Genomic DNA, 20,897 nt, shown 5'->3' with positions numbered 1-20,897 from the left:
GCACGAAAAAGTTCCAGCATTGGAATTGGCTCTTGCTCCCTCCCCTTGTGCAGCTTTCCCAGGGCACTGGGGCGGCCCGGAGATTCCACTTTCGGCCCACCCAAAGGCCTCTGACTCTGCCTCTCTGTGGGGTAACATGGGCGCACACTCCCGGGGCTTTGGAAGGAATCTCTTGCCCACTATCTGCGCGCGCCGACCAGGAGATCGGGGAAAATGGCTGCCCCGCTTGTCTTTCTTTGTCTGGGTTTGGCACGCGTGTTAGCTTGTATTGCCCGCGTTGCCACAGGAACAGTTTTTCCTCGGCCTGGATCTCTGTGCCACAGCCTGGTTCGGCCATTTGTGCCATGGCCTGGATCTATTCACACCCTTTGCCCACCTCAGTTTCTATATTCTCAGTTCCCAGTGAAAGCCGCCCTGTTTAGGTTAGTGAAGAAGGCGGAGCATTTCTTACTCCCTATTTCCTTCGGGGTTTGATTATATATTTAGCCAATTTTTAGCTCAACCATACCTTCGGGTGTATTGCGAAACATCTGGAGGCTCCAAGGATAGGTTTTTCTGTTTCTGGTTGAAGATCTTGTTGAGTTTTGGGGTAGATTTATCGGTATCGCTTCCTACCGTGCCAATACTCTGACATCATTCCGAATCAGTTTTAGTTTAGTTTAAAGTAAAGAAAATGTAGTTTTAGTTCACAGTTAGTGTTAAGAAAGTGCAGTTTTAGTTTAGGTGTCTACAAGTGCCTGCATCCCTTCCTCCCTCCCTCCTCCTCTGCCATTCACCTCCATTAGCCGCACTCATCTGTCTCCAAGGTAAGAATACAGAACTAAACAATACTTTTTCCTTTTATTTCATATATTTTATTATGCATTGGTAAAGTGTACATGTGTGTTTCTTAATTAAAAACATGTCTTTTTTCATAACTTAGGATGGTTTGGGGATGTTTCACAGGGCTTGAATAGATTAAATCTATTTCAGTTAGTTTAAATGGGAGAAATTCGTTTGATATACGAGATGACTGACTTACGAGCTCGGTTACAGAACAAATTAGACTTGTATCTCAAGGTACCACTGTAGTTTATCTATAGTTCTTCTTTCTAAAATAATTATTTTATTAGGTCATATGGTTTTAGGATAACTCTTAGGATATGCTATAAACTGCATTATGAGAATAAACTTAATTTTTGGAAAATGCATATTTCCAGCAGGAGTTGGGGGATATACTTTCATTCTGAGAAAATTGGGCACCAAAGTTTCAGGAAACATTTTAAAAAGTAGACCAGAACCCATTTTTACCCAGTAGAATATTATTATCTCCTTCTCTCTCTCTTTTATGAAAAAGATGATTCCTAACCCCCCAAATTCTCAAGGAAATTAGAAACTCCTCTCTCTTAACTAATTGCTCCAATGACAACTATTCTTCTTCTGTTGTCCATGTATTATATATATGCTTTCAGGCTTCTGGATTTTGCTCTCAATTTGTTTCCTTTACTCTCTTCTGCATCTATCAGTGTTCCATGTATTCTTTAAGGGCTAGTATGTTCTTTTTTGGGGGGCGAGGAGACTCACTTTTTAAATATAATGCAAATATTGAGTGAAACTCTGTCACAGGGCTTCTGTTCATACCATGGACTAATTTCTCAGCTGTCTAAAAGCTTGCATCCTGGGACAGTTATTCCTATCCAAGGTACATATCATTCACTAAAGTACACGTATGAAAGATACTCCTTCTGGGGTTATGAGACCTCCAAGTTCATTCAGAATGTAAATTATAGAAAATACAAATCAAGCCGTAAAAGAACAAACCGAGCCTGACCAGGCAGTGGTACAGTGGATAGAGCGTCGAACTAGGATGCTGAGGACCCAGGTTCGAGACCCCGAGGTCGCCAATTTGAGCGCGGGCTCATCTGGTTTGAGCAAAGCTCACCAGCTTGGACCCAAGGTTGCTGGCTCGAGCAAGGGGTTACTCGGTCTGCTGAAGGCCCACGGTCAAGGCACATATGAGAAAGCAATCAATGAACAACTAAGGTGTCGCAGTGCACAACAAAAAACTGATGATTGATGCTTCTCATCTCTCTGTTCCTGTCTGTCTATCCCTGTCTATTCCTCTCTCTGTTTCTCTGTCTCTGTAAAAACAAAACAAAAAAAAACAAAACAAAAAAACCGAGGCTGATGCCTGCTGCTGCTCAGCCCAGCAGTTCTCACATCAGCAGGATTACAATTTACAAAATTTATAGTTTGTTTTCATTTTCATTTATAAGGTAAAGTGAATGTCTTAAAGAATCTCCTGGCAAAAATACAAAAAAACAAAAAACAAACAAAACAACAACAAAACACCTTGAAATGTGTGATAAAATATAATAAGTTAGTCTTTAAAGTAGCAAATTGACCACTAAAAGAATTAAGGAAAATTTCCAGGAGCCAAAAATAAAGAGGCTTTTCAAAGCTGCTAATTATCCTGGGAGCATTTTTATTTTCTCTGTAAATAAGAGGCTGCATTTTTACAGCTACTTGGAAATAGAACATAAAATTCTGGGAGCGAGAAACGGAGGGAGTTTGAATCTGTTATAACAAGGAAACTTTTATAAGGATAAAAAATAAAGGAACGGTTCCTATTCTGGCCAAGAAAGGCAACAAGAAGGCTTGCCTATCTAGACTTGGGGTCAGAATTAAGTGTCCCCTGAAATGTAAAGTAAATATATTGGGTTTGAATTACATGCACTGCAAAAATATCACAAAACCTAAAATAAGACATTAGAAAAAAGTGGTCTTGAGTGTTTTCTTTTGTTTTGAGAAATTGATAGTAGAAACAGAACCAAAATTTCTTTGAAGAGGCCTAACCGCTACCTAAATTATAAAAGATTCTTAAAGCTAAAGCCTCCTTGCAAGCTCAGAATCTAAACTCAAAGTCTAGGAAGAAAGCAGACTACTGAATTGAACTGTGCACAGTGGTTTCATGCCCGCTCCCTGGCTGGAGGCTGAAATGCCTGGAGCGAGATGGTTCGGGCTGTGTATGATGCACAACCGTGCACACTCCTGTGTCGTGATTCCATGACCAGGGTGACTGCCTGACTCACTGCTGCTGTGGTGTCTGTTTCTGGCTCTCATACAGATGTAGATATGACAATGCTGTGGTTTTGTTTTATATCTGTAAGCTGCTAGTTATGTCATTTAGTTGCTAATTATTAACATGTGTAATGTTTACTTAATACTAAAGCTGCTTAATTAATCAAGTATTGGCATTTTGGGGGTGCCTTCTGTAGAAGGAACATATGTGGGAAAAATAACTTATTAATAGGTCATTTGTCTGATGCAAATGGCTAGAATTTAGTGACTGCAATGTTTGCATGGCATTTGGTCTCAAATCAACTAGAAATTCCAAGCATTTTAACAAGTGCACAGTAGTCAAAATTAGATGTGGTCCTGATGTTTAGGAGGGCACTGTTTTATGGTAAAGAGAAAGAAGCTGGAGGTCTTTTAGTAATGTGCTGGTTGAAAAGTCTTTATTACAAGAATCCAATCAAGTTGCATTGTTATGTGACAAGGAGCCTCATGTGGTACTTAAAAAGCTAGAGAAACATTTACATTGAAAATGTACAAATGGTGAGCAAATGGTGTTGAGGCTAGATGCATCAAAGAAATTTTCACAGATTTTTTATCAAATGGCAATTGGTGAGTTGAATCACCATATCTGAAATAAGTTTTTTTTGTTGTTTTTTTTTTGTATTTTTTCTGAAGCTGGAAACGGGGAGATGAAATAAGTTTTTAAAGGTACAGAAAAGCTTGTCCTTTCAAGTGGATATGTCCTGAGTGGTTTTAGTCAATTGTTAGTGTTGTGCCTCATGTCAATTAAAAGTGGGCATAGACAGCCCTGGCCGGTTGGCTCAGTGGTAGAGCGTCGGCCTGGCGTGTGGAGGTCCCGGGTTCGATTCCCGGCCAGGGCACACAGGAGAAGCGCCCATCTGCTTCTCCACCCCTCCCCCTCTCCTTCCTCTCTGTCTCTCTCTTCCCCTCCCGCAGCCGAGGCTCCATTGGAGCAAAGATGGCCCGGGCACTGGGGATGGCTCCTTGGCCTCTGCCCCAGGCGCTAGAGTGGCCCTGGTCGACAAGAGCAACGCCCCGGAGGGGCAGAGCATCGCCCCCTGGTGGGCGTGCCGGGTGGATCCCGGTGGGGTGCATGCAGGATTCTGTCTTGACTGTCTCTCCCCGTTTCCAGCTTCAGAAAAATACAAAAAAAAAAAAGTGGGCATAGAAAGATGCCTGCCCTGTAACAAAGCAAATAACTAAAGGAAATATCTTTGTATCCAGTCAGAAACAGAATTTTTGCAGCCATAATACTCAAGGTAAGTTTATCAATATTACCAATAATAGCACTAAGTGGATCTAAAAACAAACAAACAAACAAAAAAAAAAAAAAACAAGAAAAAAACCCCCAAAAAACAAAAACAAGGAACCCAAGACTTGCTTTACTGATGTCAAAAGTATAATAAAACCAATTTGTAACATGATCATACATCGTCTATTATACCATCATGTATGTGCTGACAAGAATTTGAACACAAAATTGAAAGCTGTTTTGTCTCCTGCAAAGAACATGATAAATTTCCTCAGAGGATAGTTTCAAATCATCACTGTCTCTTCAGTGACTCTTTGAAGAAATTATTACTAAACAGATTCCCTTTATTTTCAAACCAGAGTACAGTGGCTCTCCCACGGCCAGATGCTTACTTTTCCCAGAACATGTAAAAATATCAGCCATTTTCTTTAACTCTAAAATATAAGTAGAGCCAATTACTGATAAAGTAATGTTTGTCTTTCCTTAAATGTAATTATAAGAGTACTCAAACTCAGAACTCATTCTTGTGCTAAAGAAATGTGTAAGAGCATTGTAATGGCCTCCCTAAATCCTTCTGGTTTTATTAATAAACAGTTTGGCAGACAAATTTACTACCTTTGCTTTCTAACAGAGAGGTATTAAAAACTACAATAACAGCCAAGGAATTACCAAGAGGTGTGTCTCTTTTGGAGAGTTCTCTGTGACAAAGAAATAGAAGTTGGAACTATGTATATATTTAACCTGGATGCCTATCAACCATAAAAGCCAGTAACTATATCCACATGTAGTTAGAGATGATGGCATCACCAATATCTTTTATAACATTGCATGGTGTTTAAGAGCACAGACTCATTAGCCAGATGGCCTGGGTTTGAATCTCAGCTTCACTGATTACCATGTTTATGACCTTGGGAAAGTTAATGGCACTTCTCTCTTGTTTTGTGTCTTTATTATAAAATGATAATAATAGTCCATACCCCATAAGGTAGAGATGAGATTTTTAATAGTGAGTATTTCTAATGCACTGACTGACTCATAGTAAGCACCATACAAGTGTTTGGTAAATGAATAAACTGGAACCATTTCCACAACCGGAAAAAAAAGGATGATGAAAATTTTTTTCTGTTGAGCCTACATACTTGATTAAAATTAGATTTTTGTCATTTAATCTTCAAAGCAAAGGCCAGAAACCACTTACATGTGACTGATAAGAACTTCAAAATATTGTTATTTTTAGCAGATTATGGAAGAAAACTACAGCAATAAAAGTCACTAAGCTTGCATATTTTTAAAAAGCGTAATGTTTCTTGAATTGTTTATGTTATTATAAAGCTGAAACTGTAAATCAATTTTTAGTGTACTAAATATGGCATAGCTTAAAGAATTTTAAAATATAGCATAAAAACAAACATACAGCAGATTGTATTTATAAAATATATGAGATCACACTTTGAGAAAAACAATTTAAATAATGCAAGCTGAAGAAAACAAAAGAAAAAATACTATATTAGAGCTCTCCAGAGAAATATTGATCTATATATATCTATCTACTATTCATCTTTCTATATTTCTATATAAAGAGATTTCTTATAAGACATTGGCTCACATTATTATGGAGGCTACAAAGTCCCGTGATCTGTCACTGGTAATTGGGGACATAGTCACTGTCTGTAGCGGAAGGCCTGAGAACCCTGAGAATCAGTGGTGTGAGTCCCAGCCTCAGGGGCAAGAAGACTAATGCCCCGACTCAGCAGTCATGCAGAAAGAGCAGGAGCAAGTTCTTCCTTCTTCTACCTTTTGCTCTACTCAGCACCTCAGTGCATTTGTTCATGTCCACTTTGGGGGAGCCATCTGCTTTACTGAGGCCACCTATTGAAATGCTAATCTCATCCAGAAAATGCCTCTCTGACACACCCAGAAATAATGTTTAACGGGATATCTGTGCATCCCATTGTCCAGTCAAGTTGACACTTAAAATTAACCATCTTATACACCACAGTTTTACTAAATCACTGAATTGGAAGTTCTTTTCTTAGTATTCCAATGTTTTTTACATCTATATTTTGTCACTTAAATAGTTACATTATAAAAAAAAATTTTTTAAGTCTATTAAGTCATTAAATTCTTGAAGGCAAGATTCTTTCTTATGTATCTTTTTAAAAAAATATATTGTACATAGGATTTCCTTAATTATGTTACTGATATATGTGACTATAAATTCAATAGGAGCGCTGAGTCAGAAAAAATACATTAGGGCTTAAGTACTTATTGCAATTGAATATGAGAATTCTAGGGCTGGAAAAACTTAAGGGAAACTTGTATCTCTCTTTCTCTCATTTTATACCAAAGAGATTTGGCCTTATTGAATAGTATTGTGATTATCAATAGTTCTCCAAATGTGTAGTTTTGAAGTGGAGATAATGGCTGATCCATTGTTTTGTGCTTGCCAGATCTTGATCTGTTTTCTGAGTACACAGGCAGACTACATTAGTTGACTACTTTTCAATGAGATTGGGGCCAGGAAACTAGGAAGTGGACTGAAGCTTTTCCTGAGTCTGGCCTGGAAAACTCCAGTGCAACTGTCCTTTTTTCCTTCGCAAGGTGATTTTCAAAGGCCATCTTTCAAAGGTGAAAACATTATAAGATTAAAGTCACTGCCTGAAAAAGGTGGGTCTGAGAAGACCCACCTAACATGTCTTCTTATGACTTAGCAAGAATTTACTCTGTTCCACATTAATCAATAAGATTGCACATTTTAATTGTTACTGCAACATTGCTAGCCAATTGTGGATGACAGTTGAATTTTTTTCTGGATGACAGTTGGCCTCAACCAAATAGTTAGAATTCTCACAAATTTCTTTCCATCTTTATATCCCTACAGCCTTAAGAATAAGCAACAATCTTTTTTTTTTATAACATCAAGATTCACTTGCATGCTCTTATGGTTTTATTGAAGTTATAAGAATATGTAAACATTTGTATTAACTTTTATTAGAAAAATCATCAATATAAATTTTACCACCTAATTTTCTTTAAAATTATGTGCATTTCTAATTGTCTGATAATTTTTCCAGTATTAGTAAATAATAAATTGTTTTGCATTACCTGTGGAGGCGCAGTGGATAAAGCGTAGACCTGGAAATGCTGAGGTTGCCGGTTCGAAACCCTGGGCTTGCCTGGTCAAGGCACATATGGGAGTTGATGCTTCCAGCTCCTCCACTCCTTCTCTCTCTTTGTCTCTCCCTCTCCTCTCTAAAAATGAATAAATAAAATAAATAAATAAATAAAAATTTTTTAAAAAAGAAAAAAAATAATAAATTGTTTTAAAATTTTAGTTTTCTTGATAAAATTTAATAATTATTTATTTTAGCAAAAATATTTCCATTGTTAACAAGAATACACTATAATAATATGTTTTGAAAATCATAAAAGTTGAGATAAATTATCCTTGCAATTTTAAAAATTATATTGACATTGTTATTCCAATATGAAGTGATTTATGTGACCCACTTCTTGAGATTAATATTTCTCCAATTTGTTCTCATCTTTTATTTTTACTGGAATACAGTCATCCTGAAGGTAATGACTCAATGTTATACAAGATTATTATATGCCATTACAAGAAACTATTGTATTTCTGAGAAAACACAATTTTGAGAGAGATAGATACAGAGACAGAGAAAGGATGAATTTGATGATTATTTTAAACAAAAACTATAAAAGACATAAAAATGAACTATAGAAATTGAAATTTTCTGTCTTAAATAAAATTCTTCTTAAGTAATTCCATCGGCAAATGAAGAAGAAGTAAATCACAGGCATATTTCCTACACTATGTTGTGAACCAACTAGAAATGCAAAATCTTTGATTTAAATTAAATTTGAGTAAAACTGATAACAAGTACATAAAACATTTTTAAATAAAACATGTATATTTATTTCCTAAATGAGAATTTATATCTTATTATTATTATTGATATATTTACTTAAAAATAGTCTTAATTATGTTAAATTATATTGCAATCTTTGGATGTGACTTATATATTATATCAACCATTTCCTTACAATCTGTAAGCATTTCTGCAAATATGAAAAAAATATATATATACATATATATATATATCTTGTTAACTGTAAGTACAAAATTTAATATACTCTGTTAATTTTCTCAGACTGTCACACTAAATACCACAGCTGACTAGCTGGCTTAAAGCAAGAAAAGTATATATTTTTTAATTCGCACGCTAGATGTTTGAAACCAAGGTGTCATCAGAGCCATGTTCTCTTCGAATGTTCTGGGGGACAATCAGTTCTATACCTTTCTCTTAGCCTCTACTGGCTCCAGAAAATCTTGGCATTCCTTAGCTTGTAGGTGCATTGTTATAATGTCTGCCTTTGTAATTGTATGGTGTTATTTCTACTTACCTTTTCTCTATGTCTGTTTTTCTCCTCTTAAAAGAATACCATATTGGATTAAGGGCCCACTTTACTTCAATATGATTTAATCTTAACTTTATTATATCTGAAAGACTGTATTTCCAAAAAATAAAAATAAAAAGGTCAGACTCATAGTTTTTAGGAACTTGAACATATCTTTTGGAGGGGAGACAATTCTTTTTTGGGGGATAACAATCACATATGTCATCTTGATAAAATTCTAATTTGGAAAAGAAGTTTAAAAGAGTAGTCATAAATATGGATTCTAGCATTAGACAAATCTGGTAGGAATCACCATTTAGCTCGTACGTACTATATACCTTAAGAAAATGACTTAACTCTGTGAGCCTCCGTTTTCTCACAAGTAATACATGCTAACAATGGTATTCCCTTCAAAAGTCTGGGAGGTGGTTCAATCCAAAATAGTGCAAAGTGTCTAAGTACAAAGTAAATTAAATTAGTACAAAGTAAATTTTAGTGTTTATCATTGTTTTTGCTATCACTACAACTACTTGAGTTTTAACTAACTTTCATTGAATGGTTCCATTCACAGGGACGGAAATACTCTCTAACTTATATAATATCATATGCATTTACAGTAAATATACTTGGTAAAAGTTATTTTAACAATTTGACCAGAATTTAGTAACATAGATCAATGTAGAGCTAAACTAAAATGTGGCATAGATAAACATATGATAGGTAAGTAGATGGATGGATATGGTAGATAGAATAGAGATAGAATTTGAACTAAAGCCAACAAACAAAATGCTTTGATCAGAAGACTCAAAATTGTTAAGATTTAGTTCTTCCTAACTTGATTTCTAGATTTAATGCATTAACAATCAAAATTCCTAAAACTTATTTTATGGTTATTAGTAAAGTGATTTTGAAATTTATATGGAGAAGTAAAGACTTAGAATAGCCAGCACTATATTGAAGGAGAATAACAAGGTTGGAGGACTGACACTACCTGACTTTAAGATTTACTATAAAGTCATAATAAACAAGACAGTGTAGTAGTGATGAAGGAATACATAAATTTATCAATGAAACAGAAGACTGATCTTAGGAATAGATCCACTTAAATATAGTGAATTAATCTTTGACAATGGAGCAAAGGTATTCCTTTTAACAAATAGTCCTGGTATAATTGTACATCTACACACAAAAATGTCAATCTCGACACAGATATTATAGCTTTCGTGAAAAGTAACTTAAAATGGATAACAAATCTAAATGTAAAATGCTAAAAACTGGTGAGCTATGTGCCTGACCTGTGGTGGCGCAGTGGATAAAGTGTCGACCTGGAAATGCTAAGGTCGCCGGTTCGAAACCCTGGGCTTGTCTGGTCAAGGCACATATGGGAGTTGATGCTTCCAGCTCCTCCCCCCTTCTTTCTTTTTGTCTCTCCTCTCTCTCTGTCTCTCCCTCTCCTCTATAAAATGAATAAATAAAAAATAAAGAAAAAAAAATTTATAAAAAACAAACAAAAACAAAACAACAACAACAACAAAAAAAAAACTGGTGAGCTATGAAGCCATGAAAAGACATGGAGAAACATTGAATGCATATTACTAAGTTATAGAAACAAACCTAAAAAGGCTACATACTATATAATTCCAACTATTACATTCTGGAAAGAGAAAACCTATAGGTGCAGGGAAATTACAGTGGTTTTCAAAGATTGAGGAAGGAGGAATAAATAGGCAGAGAACAGAGGATTTTAGGGCACAGAAAGCATTCTGTATGATAGATACCACATGGGTAGATGCTTATAATCACACATTTGTTCAATCCCATAGAATACGCAAGACCAAGAGCAAATCCTAAAATAAATTATGGACTTAGTGATAATAATGTGTCAGTATAGGTGCACCAGTCGTTACCACATACCACTGGGGTACATGATGTTGGTAGACAGTGAGGGAGGTTTTGTGTGTGCTAATGCAGGGATTATATGGAACTCTCTGTACTTCGTACTCAATTTTCTTATAAAACCCAAATTGCTCTAAACACAAAGTTTATTTTATTATTTTTTTAATTTCTCACAAGTCAAAAGGTGAATTACTTGCAACTGGTAGTTGTAGTAACAGTTGTTTTATTTTTAAAACAGTTGGGGTTTTTTTCTGTAAAGATAAAATACAAATATATCACGTGTTGTAAGAATTTATAGAGTATAATGGAAAAATTAACCTAGGATCTTTGTAAATACTTGTGAAAGAAGTCAAATTTGGACAGAGCATTTATGTGGTTTGTAAGTATTTATCTGAATTTTTGTGTGTAATGGTCATAGATTCACTGGAATGCTGCAGATAGTTCTGGCTGGCAAGAGCCCATTGTTTCTGTCTCTTCCCAATTTTTCCATTGAATAAAGTCTTCTCGATAGCTTCAAATCAGATATGTTGGTAGTATTTTCAAAGTATTTACATCATGGAATTAAGCAAACTCTATAAAGCTGAGGGTTTTTTTTTTTTTTGGTTTCTTTTTACTTTTTCCCCTTTGGGGAGTAAGGTAGAGTTCAGTTGTTAAATAGCAGTACACCAGTCTGTTGGTTCTTGAGGCTTTGGAATGACTAGATTTCTTTCTTCTCATTCCATACCAAGTGTGTGGGACAGGACCTGTCTCCTTATTTAGGTTTTAAAAATATAGGTCAATTTGAGGAAGTCATTTGAAAATGATTTGCAGTGATCACGATAGAAGTCTATTGAGAGAATTCAGTCACCAAAGGCAGCAGTATAGTGAGAAAATAAGGCTAAAATGAATTTAGTAGAGCATCTCTTAGCAAGAGGGAATAAAAAAGAATGCATTTTAAAAGGAGAATTAAAATAGAAAACTCAATATTGTATATTGTACTAAAAAATAGAGATGTAAAATAAAATTGAGGGTTTTACATGTAGGAAAAAAAGTGAGCCAAAGTTCATTTCTAGAAGAGTTTCCTGGAGGCAGGAAAATGGATGAGTAAGTTGGAGTGTAGAATTGGGGCAGGAAGAGTGTGGGAGTGAGAAAGAGCACTTTTCCCTTCGGGAACCTGATGGGCTTTCAGGGCTTTGGTCTACTCCTCCAGGGAGGTCCGGTCCCTTGCTCAAAGTGCCAGCTTTCTAAGCTCTCTGTGCCTACATGTTAAACAAGAGTGATGAACTAGAAGATACTTCCCAGCTTTAAAACTGAATGATTTGTGGCTCTTCAAAAAAAAAAAAAAAAATTAGGTTAAAGGAGGGAGAGAAAAAGATGATGCTTGAGAGAGTAGCAATACTTATTTTCTTTTTTTTTTTTTTTCCATTTTTCCGAAGCTGGAAACGGGTAGGCAGTCAGACTCCCGCATGCGCCCGACCAGGATCCACCCGGCATGCCCACCAGGGGGCGATGTTCTGCCCATCCGGGGTGTCGCTCTGTTGCATCCAGAGCCATTCTAGCACCTGAGGCAGAGGCCACAGAGCCATCCCCAGCGCCCGGGCCATCTTTGCTCCAATGGAGCCTCGGCTGCGGGAGGGGAAGAGAGAGACAGAGAGGAAGGAGAGGGGGAGGGGTGGAGAAGCAGATGGGTGCTTCTCCTGTATGCCCTGGCCGGGAATTGAACCGGGGACTCCTGCACACCAGGTCGACGCTCTACCACTGAGCCAACCGGCCAGGGCCTTATTTTCTTTAGTATAAGAAAAAATACTGACCATGCTGGTAGACAGAAACAAAAATATCAGAGGTAAAGAGAGGGTAAAGTGACTATTTAAATGGGGAAACATATTTATAGACTGGAACAAGAAAGTGCATATAATTAGGGGTATTAGGGCTACAAAAAATGAAAAAAATTATTATTTCTAAGTAAATAGTAACAGTAGCTAACATTCATTAATGAGAATACAGGTGTTATTTTAAATGCTTTGTATACAATGTATCTTTTAATTATCACAAAAACATAAGATAAAGGAATTTTAAAATTCTTATTTTATAAATAAGAAACTGAGAGGTTTCTTGCACAGGAACCTGTCATAGAAATAGGTTTTTAACCCAAAATTCTGACTCCAGTTGTGTATGCTGTTAGACAGAGAGAGGACTGTTACTGGAGACCTTCTTGATCACTCACTGACTAGTAAGTTAGTCAAGTCATTTACTACTCTGCACCTTGTTTCCTTATCCATCACGTAGTCACAATGTTGTCTTTCTCATCTAACGTTTATGGCTATTGTGATGTTTACTTGAAATTATACTTTATAAAAGGTAAATGATGATAGATATGTAACATATTTTATAAAACATGGACAAAAGGGAATAGGAATCTTTAGAGGATAAAAATTAAGGGAATGAATCTTGAATACTTTTGATAACTTAATTAATGTAGACACAGTCGTCATATCTAAGAAGGAAGAGATGGATAATAGTATTGACAGTTTAAGGGGCATGAAAAAGATCTGGACAAGTTAATACTGAATAATCCCTGGTAATACTACCCTTTTTACTCTATTTGTCAATGGGAAGTTTGCCAGACCATAACAAAGGAAATTCCAGATTATGAGTTAGCAGAGTCTCTTCCGTTGGCTTCAGTGCCATTTCGCTTTCTTCATAGTCTGTCAGCATTCATACCATCCTGTATTAGCGCGCTGTGTTAGACATATAATTGCACTCACTATGGAAGCCAAGATTCTCATGAGACTGTGAACATTAGGATGACAATAATGTTGGACACATACCATCACAAGAGCTTTTTTTTTTTTTTTGAGTTTTCTCTTTTTTTTGGCTAACACAGAAAATGAAGAAATAAAGCCTGAGGGGTTTTGGGTTTTGGGTTTTTTTTTTCTATTTTTTGCACCTGAATATGAGTTTGCTTCTATTTTCAATTCTATTGTTTAATCCAAACTACCTTATTTTTCTTTTTTTACAACACAGCAGATCTTAACAGCATGATGAAAATATGGGTGGGAACCATTATTATTACTTTTTCTTGTTATTTTGGCTCAAAAAACTATGTGGAAAAAAAGACAAAGGGAAAATTATGTGTGTGCCCACCCACACTGGAAAGCCCTCCTCAGTTAGAGTAATTGAAGTCCAGTCTCTGGCTTGAGGCTGTGTGTGTGCAAACCCCAGAGATAACGTAAAAATGGCCCTCTGGGCATCTTCTGAGACAAAAGATGTTCAATCGGATTCCAAGAATTCAAGAACTTTTTCTTTTTACAAGAGGTGAAGCCAAAATACAGCTTTCTTGTAAGAACTGCAAATACCATATGAAAAACTGAGCCCATAAACTAAGAAGAAAAAACATAATAAAGGAATAACTTTTGAATCTCTCACCATGCCAGTTAAGGGGTATAGTCCCATCTTTTATTCTAATTATCAAAATAAATAATTGTATTAAAAGGGGGGATATTTGACTAATAAGTCAAGTGAAATTTCTTGTTCCCTCAGAAAAACTTACACAGAATACTACCTTGTTTTGTTATTTGCAAAAAAAGAAACCATTTTTGAGAGAGAAATCATTACTTTCATTGGTTTCCTGTGTTATATAGTATTTTGGGTTAGTGTTTGTATTTCCTTTCAAAAATACTGTAAGATGGTAGCAAATTTATTTTAAGTTATAAGAGGTTCCCAATATAGAGAGAAAATAGAGCATTCTCTGTCTTTAAAAAATTGTTTTTTATTGTATTTGTTTATAATTAGTAAGGCAGAGTAGAGTTCAGTGGTGACATTATAGACAACAATTAACATAAACTCCATCCTTATATTAAATGTTTTGTAAACAGTTTTTACTATTATATCCAAATGAAACAGGAGATGAACTAAGCCTTATGCTTTCCTTGTGGTTAATAATGTTTAAAATATTTACTTTAGTCAATAGAAGCATACTAACTTCTATTGTCTCATGGATAATTTGATCATTTCCTAGATGATTACTTCTATTTGTGTTTTGCAGTTTTTACATTGTGCCCTTATCCTTTTACAGGGATTTTTGCTTTTAATGGAAAGTCCATTGACTGGCTTATAAAATATTCCTCTAGAACTAATTTGCCTTTATTCCTGCCTTGCACTCTGTGAAAATTGTGTGTTCTGATTCAAACTTTAAGTAAATCTTTTCTTTAGGCTTCTGTTGATATGAAAATAGGGTAAAAAAGAAAAAGAAAAGACGGGGAATTATTTTTATTTGTATACATACTTTTTTAATTTCTTGCTCTATTCTTCCTTCTAGCATCCCCATGATGAAAATTTTGGTGTCTTATACTATCTTTATTTTTTATTCTTTTTTGTTTTGCTGTTCTGATCAGGTATTTTTTGCTTCCTTATTTTCCAAATCTCTGATCGGATCCTCTGCTTTATCTACTCCACTGTTGATACTCTGTAATATGTTCTTTATTTCAGTTAAATACTCTTCACTTCTGCCAGGTTCTTTTTTATGTTTTCATCTCAATTTTTGTATTTCTTATTTTTTTGTTGAAATTTTCATGAAGTTCATCCCCTCAGTTCATTGAACAATATTATAACCATTGTTTTGAACTCTGCATCTAATAGATTGCCTCTCTCCATTTTGTTCAGTTCTCTTTATGGACTTTTGTACTATTAATCATTTGGGACATGTTTCTTTGTCTCATTTTTGCTATGTTCCTGTGCTTGTGTCTATGTTTTAGGTGGAGCTGCTATCTCCAGGTATTGGTAGAGTGGCCTCATGTAGTAGGTGTCCTGTATGGTCATGAGGCACAGCATCCCCAAACTAAACTGGGCACTACAGGTGACCCCAACAATGTGTGAGCTGTGTACACCCTCCTGTTGGTTGCTGTTAGTATCTTAGTGGAAGGGACTTACCCCAGGCCAATTGGCTATAAAGTTTGGCTACAACCACTGTGGTGGAATAGCTGTGCAGGGGTTAACCCCACAAACAGGATTTATTTCTCCGGGTCTCTGATGCCTGTTGAGTCTGCCCCTTGAGACAGTATCCCTTGTGGAGGAGGTTGGGTAGTACTTCAGTGTAGTCTACAGCTTTCTACTGGGTACAAAGGATTTGGGGCCTCTGGAGAGGTGCAGGCCAAGGTCAGGGTTTCCTGTGCCCTTCCAAGGGTCTTCCTGTGCCCTTCCCAGGGTCATCCAGCATGAGCTACAAAGTAGTTTACAGATGGCTATTATTTGTGCTGGGCTTGGAGGTGCCCAGAAGAGGCCAAGCTGCAAACCAAGGCCAGTTGAAACTAATCCAAGCCTGGGGCCACTTAGTGAGAGGCCAGATGCTGCTTGTTTGAAAGAGTTTAGAAAAGTCTGAAGCATGAGCTAAAACAGGCTATTTGTATAAAAAGCCACTGGAAATGACTTGGGGTGGGCCCACAAGTTTGGTGGAGCAGGATCTCAGGGAATTAGCCTCAGGGTGCCGCTAACAGAGTTAGTAAAGTTAATGGAGACTCAGAAATGGTGCCTGTCTGTTGGCTTTTTGTGTGGAGGGCCCCAAAAAAGAAATAATGGCCACTGCTATCACTTCTGTCTGGGAGAATGCTGCCCCTCCAATTCTCATCCTGGTGCCTGACAATTCAGTTCCTTCTCATATGTCTCTGGTGCCCCAAAGTTGGCACTCAGAGCAAGCAAATTTGAGTAAGTCAATGTGCAGGTCCTTTAAGAAGAATGCTTGAGACTCCAGCAGACCTCCCTCTCACTCAACCACAATCCTCACTGGTTTTTACAGCCAAAAGTTATGAGACTTTTCTTCCTGAAACTGCAGATCTGGGGTCTGGTGCTGGGCTAGGACTCCTCACTTCTCCAGGGGAAACCCCACAGCTGCGGTACCCCTCTTGATTTTTATCTGTCACACATGGGTGTGGAATCAGCCCAGTCAGCATCTCCCTAGCTTCTACCAGTCCCACTGTAGCTTCTTTATTTCCTTAGTTTAGGACTTCTGTTCAGCTAGATTTCAGGCATTCTGAATGAAAGCTGTTTTGTAGTTTAATTGTAATTTTGATGTAGTTGTGGGAGAATGCTAGTTCCTCATTCACCTATGCCACCATCTTGATCGGAATTCCTCAATACTACATTTTCATTGGGTTGTTGAATATATATTAATGTAAGTAAGTAAAAGTCTAATGTAAACTATGCATCCAATAAATATTAATTTTAGCTTTAATTTATTATTACTTAAGCAGCTATGAGAAATTGTAAAAGAATAGATATTGTCTTTCCTTTTTTGGAGTATATTTGGGAGGAGAGAGGGAGATTAATGATTAATTTTCAGGGAAATATGGTTATCAAGATTTTAATGTTAAAGAGTTAGGTATTTAATTAGTGAAATAAGGTGCTTAAATATTAGAAAGTACCCCTTTATGTCTTCCAGTGGGCAAGCTAATAAACCAAGCTGTGTTGTGTTGGAATAAGAAAGAAAGAGCCTGACCAGGCAGTGGTGCAGTGGATTGAGTGTTGGATTGGGATGCGGAGAACCCAGGTTCGAAACCTTGAGGTCGCCAGCTTGAGTGCAGGTTTATCCAGCTTGAGCACAGGCTCACCAGCTTGAGTGCAGAGTCGCTGGCTTTAGAGTAGGATCATCGACATGACCCCATGGTCACTGGCTTAAGCCCAAAGTCACTGGCTTGAGCCCAAAGTCGCTGGCTTGAGCCTTTCAAAGTCATTGGCTCATGCAAGGGGTCACTCACTCTGCTGTAGCACCCTGGTCAAGGCATGTATGAGAAAGCAGTCAATGAACAACTAAAGTACCACAATGAAGAATTGATGCTTCTCATCTCTCTCCCTTCCTGTCTGTCTCTATCTGTCCATATCTCTGTCTCTCTCACTGTCTCTGTCATATAAAAATAAAAGAAAGAAAAAACGTCAGATTTTCTCTTCATTCTCAGGTGGCTTCTAAAGAATTGACTGGTCAAGTTGAAGAAGCTCAAGAATGATCAAGAAATATTACTAAGGAAAGGAAGAAAAGCATAAATAAAAATGGGCACTTTATTTTCCTAAATTAAGCACATAAAATGGTTTTATTTCATATTTCATTCTGATAATTTGGTAGTATCTCCATTGAGTGTTAACTTTCAAAATGCCTCTGAGGCTATTTCACATTTTTCAGTAGAGGGGCTAGATTTAGCAATGTCTGTTACAGGTAAAATGGAGAAAGGAGATAATGGTACGTAGCATATCAGACAATTTTTTTTTTTTTTTTTTTGTGGGTTTCAGTTTTCTGGTGGTGGGTTGTTGTTTTTTTTTGTTTTTTGTTTTTTTTTGTTTTTTTAATAATTTTATTTTTTTAATGGGGTGACATCAATAAATCAGGATACATATATTCAAAGATAACAAGTCCAGGTTATCTTGTCGTTCAATTATGTTGCATACCCACCACCCAAAGTCAGATTGTCCTCTGTCACCTTCTATCTTGTTTTCTTTGTGCCCCTCCCCACCCCCTTTCCCTCTCCCATTCCCCCCTCCCCCCCGTAACCACCACACTCTTATCAATGTCTCTTAGTTTCACTATTATGTCCCACCTACGTATGGAATAATACAGTTCCTGTTTTTTTCTGATTTACTTATTTCGCTTCGTATCATGTTATCAAGATCCCACAGACAATTTTTAAACTAGATAATAAAGTCAAAAAAACTTTAGAATTGAAATATTCCCAGAGATAATGTAGTCTTCCTTTCAATTTAATTGCTGGAAACTCTCACATGTTTGAAATGTAAGTCAAATTCCCTACTAGATTTTGAGTTTCTTTAGAACAACAAGTAGGAAGAATAGGTTTGATTTGGAGGCAAAATATTGAAATAAATAAAAATGAATATTTCTAATAAGCAAAACTATCCAATAGTAAAATATGCCTCAACTGAGGTAGTGAGTACTTTTTCTGAGGAATTTTTTCAAGAGGAGACTTGATGACATATATTCTAGATTAAAGGAAAGTGCTTAAAGTAAATGACATTTAGATTCCAATCTAATTTTAAAATTGAATAACCTCATGATTGTCTGAATACCTATAATAGCAATATTATGTAGAAAATAGATCAAGTCCACCTTTATTGAATTAAAAATAGAACATAGACTATACTCCTGGATAACTCCAAACAACAAAGGTTATGTTATATATTGAAATACTAAAATATAATCTTTAAATGTAAAATAATTAAGATGTATTATAAAAGTATGTTTGAACAATATTGCAAATGTAAAAGCAATGAGTAGTAAAATTAACAAGTAACATTAGCTATATTTTTAAAAGACATAATCTAAAATAGATAATATTCTTGTGTTGTAGAATATAAATGATGAGTCTCCTGTTTGCAATCCACCACATTTGGAAACTCAGATTTATTCCAGTATTAAAATTCCTTTTATCCAGCTCAACTGTTCAGACAAAGATTCCCCACAGGAACAGCTAAGCTACTCAATTGTAGGAGGTAAGATCTATGATTTTAAATAAGTCATTTCTATGCTATTTAAAAGATACTCCTTGAGATATTTTCTAGTAGTTGAAAACATAATATCATGAAATATTTTTAATGAGAACTTAAGACAATAGAAATAACATAATATATAATGTAGTTTTATTGCTATTTTATTACCTCATCATTCTCAGGAAATACAAATAATCAATTCACACTTTGGAGACCAGGTGTTGATCCTCCTTCTCTGACCACCACTCAGAATTTCCAGCATGATGCATTTCAAGGGATTCAGGAGCCTCTGACATTCCAGCTACTTATTGAAGTTACTGATGAATTAGGTGGGAATAAAGCTAGTCAGCTGTCAGCCACTACAACAGTCATAGTTCATGTGTTTCCTTGGACCACAACACAGCCAACTTCTTCCACAAAAACAACTGCAACTACAGTAAGTACATAGTGATGAAATATAATTCTAAAGTAGCCTGAATTAGTCATAAACATAGAAGGTATTTGGGAACACTCACACAAGTTATTCTTATATTTTGGCAAAGAAAGACATCAATGAAATAGTTACTTTAATACATTAGAATTTCCATCATCAAAATGAGGAGAATGTATTGTAGCTGTTAGTCATTAATTTTGAGTCAAGGTAAATATATCAATGTTAATCATTTTTGTACACTCTCTTGATAGTATTTAATTTAGATTCTTAGTAATTCTGTTGATTCATATCATAGTACACTTTTTTTTTTTTTTTGTATTTCTTTGAAGCTGGAAACGGGGAGAGACAGTCAGACAGACTCTTGCATGCGCCCTACCGGGATCTACCCAGCACGCCCACCAGGGGGCGACGCTCTGCCCACCAGGGGGCGATGCTCTGCCCCTCCGGGGCCTCGCTCTATCGCGACCAGAGCCACTCTAGCGCCTGGGGAAGAGGCCAAGGAGCCATCCCCAGCGCCCGGGCCATCTCTGCTCCAATGGAGCCTCTGCTGCGGGAGGGGAAGAGAGAGACAGAGAGGAAGGAGAGGGGGGAGGGGTGGAGAAGCAGATGGGCGCTTCTCCTGTGTGCCCTGGTTGGGAATCAAACCCGGGACTTCTGCACGCCAGGCCGACGCTCTACCACTGAGCCAACCGGCCAGGGCCTTCATAGTATACTTTTCTATGTTAACAAATACTCATGGAGGTTTTGTTATGTACATAGCACCATCTAAGGTTTACAAATATATGGTACCAGTTTATTTCCTTAAAAATCATACAGCCTCACTGGAAAACAAGATATACACTTAGATTAATTTAACAAAATATTAGACTGTCAAATGGTAATGCAGTTGTTATTTAATTTTGAGGATTAAATAATGTAAATTTGTGTTGAGATAGGCAGAGGATAGTAGTGAAAAATAATAATGTACTTCTTTAAAAACAGATACTTATTTTTTATGTGAATAGAAGAAAAGGTTTTCGGGAAGAAGGCAGAGAACTACCCCTGGGAAGAGTGTACTGTATTCTGTGAGGCTGAGAAGACTGTGAAGCCGGAGGCTAGATTTATGTCGGGAGAAAACAGAGCTCATGGTTGATATGTGACATATTTGCGCATGCAACATCTTGAATGTAAAGATGAAATTTTGGATGATTATTAGAGATAAGAAATGATAACAGTTTTACAGCATTAAAGAAAGACTTCAAAATGCCTCAAACTTTACTAATATAAAAATAAAGAGAAAATCAGTAATGTGATATAATTGTTTTGTATGGAATATGCTGTTTGATTTCAAATAAGTGGAGTTTAAACAGCCAAGTA

At 36.4% G+C, this 20,897-nt stretch overlaps 1 protein-coding gene across 5 annotated transcripts in view; it reads left to right on the top strand.

Annotated features, from left to right (window-relative positions):
* LOC136384123 (cadherin-related family member 4-like) overlaps positions 1 to 20,897 on the top strand; it is a 130,839-nt gene that overhangs the window by 86,491 nt on the left and 23,451 nt on the right. For 4 of the 5 annotated variants that reach the window (XM_066354215.1, XM_066354214.1, XM_066354213.1 and 1 more), the window contains 2 exons: positions 18,970 to 19,111; positions 19,291 to 19,544. In XM_066354215.1, coding sequence (XP_066210312.1) covers positions 18,970 to 19,111; positions 19,291 to 19,544 — 396 coding nt within the window. Of the gene's footprint in view, positions 1 to 18,969; positions 19,112 to 19,290; positions 19,545 to 20,897 lie in introns of those variants that run through there. The other variant, XM_066354217.1, reaches the window with a different exon arrangement.

Source organism: Saccopteryx leptura, chromosome 12, assembly GCF_036850995.1.
Source record: "Saccopteryx leptura isolate mSacLep1 chromosome 12, mSacLep1_pri_phased_curated, whole genome shotgun sequence".
Classification (NCBI taxonomy): domain Eukaryota; kingdom Metazoa; phylum Chordata; class Mammalia; order Chiroptera; family Emballonuridae; genus Saccopteryx; species Saccopteryx leptura.
This window is presented reverse-complemented; position numbering and strand designations above follow the sequence as displayed.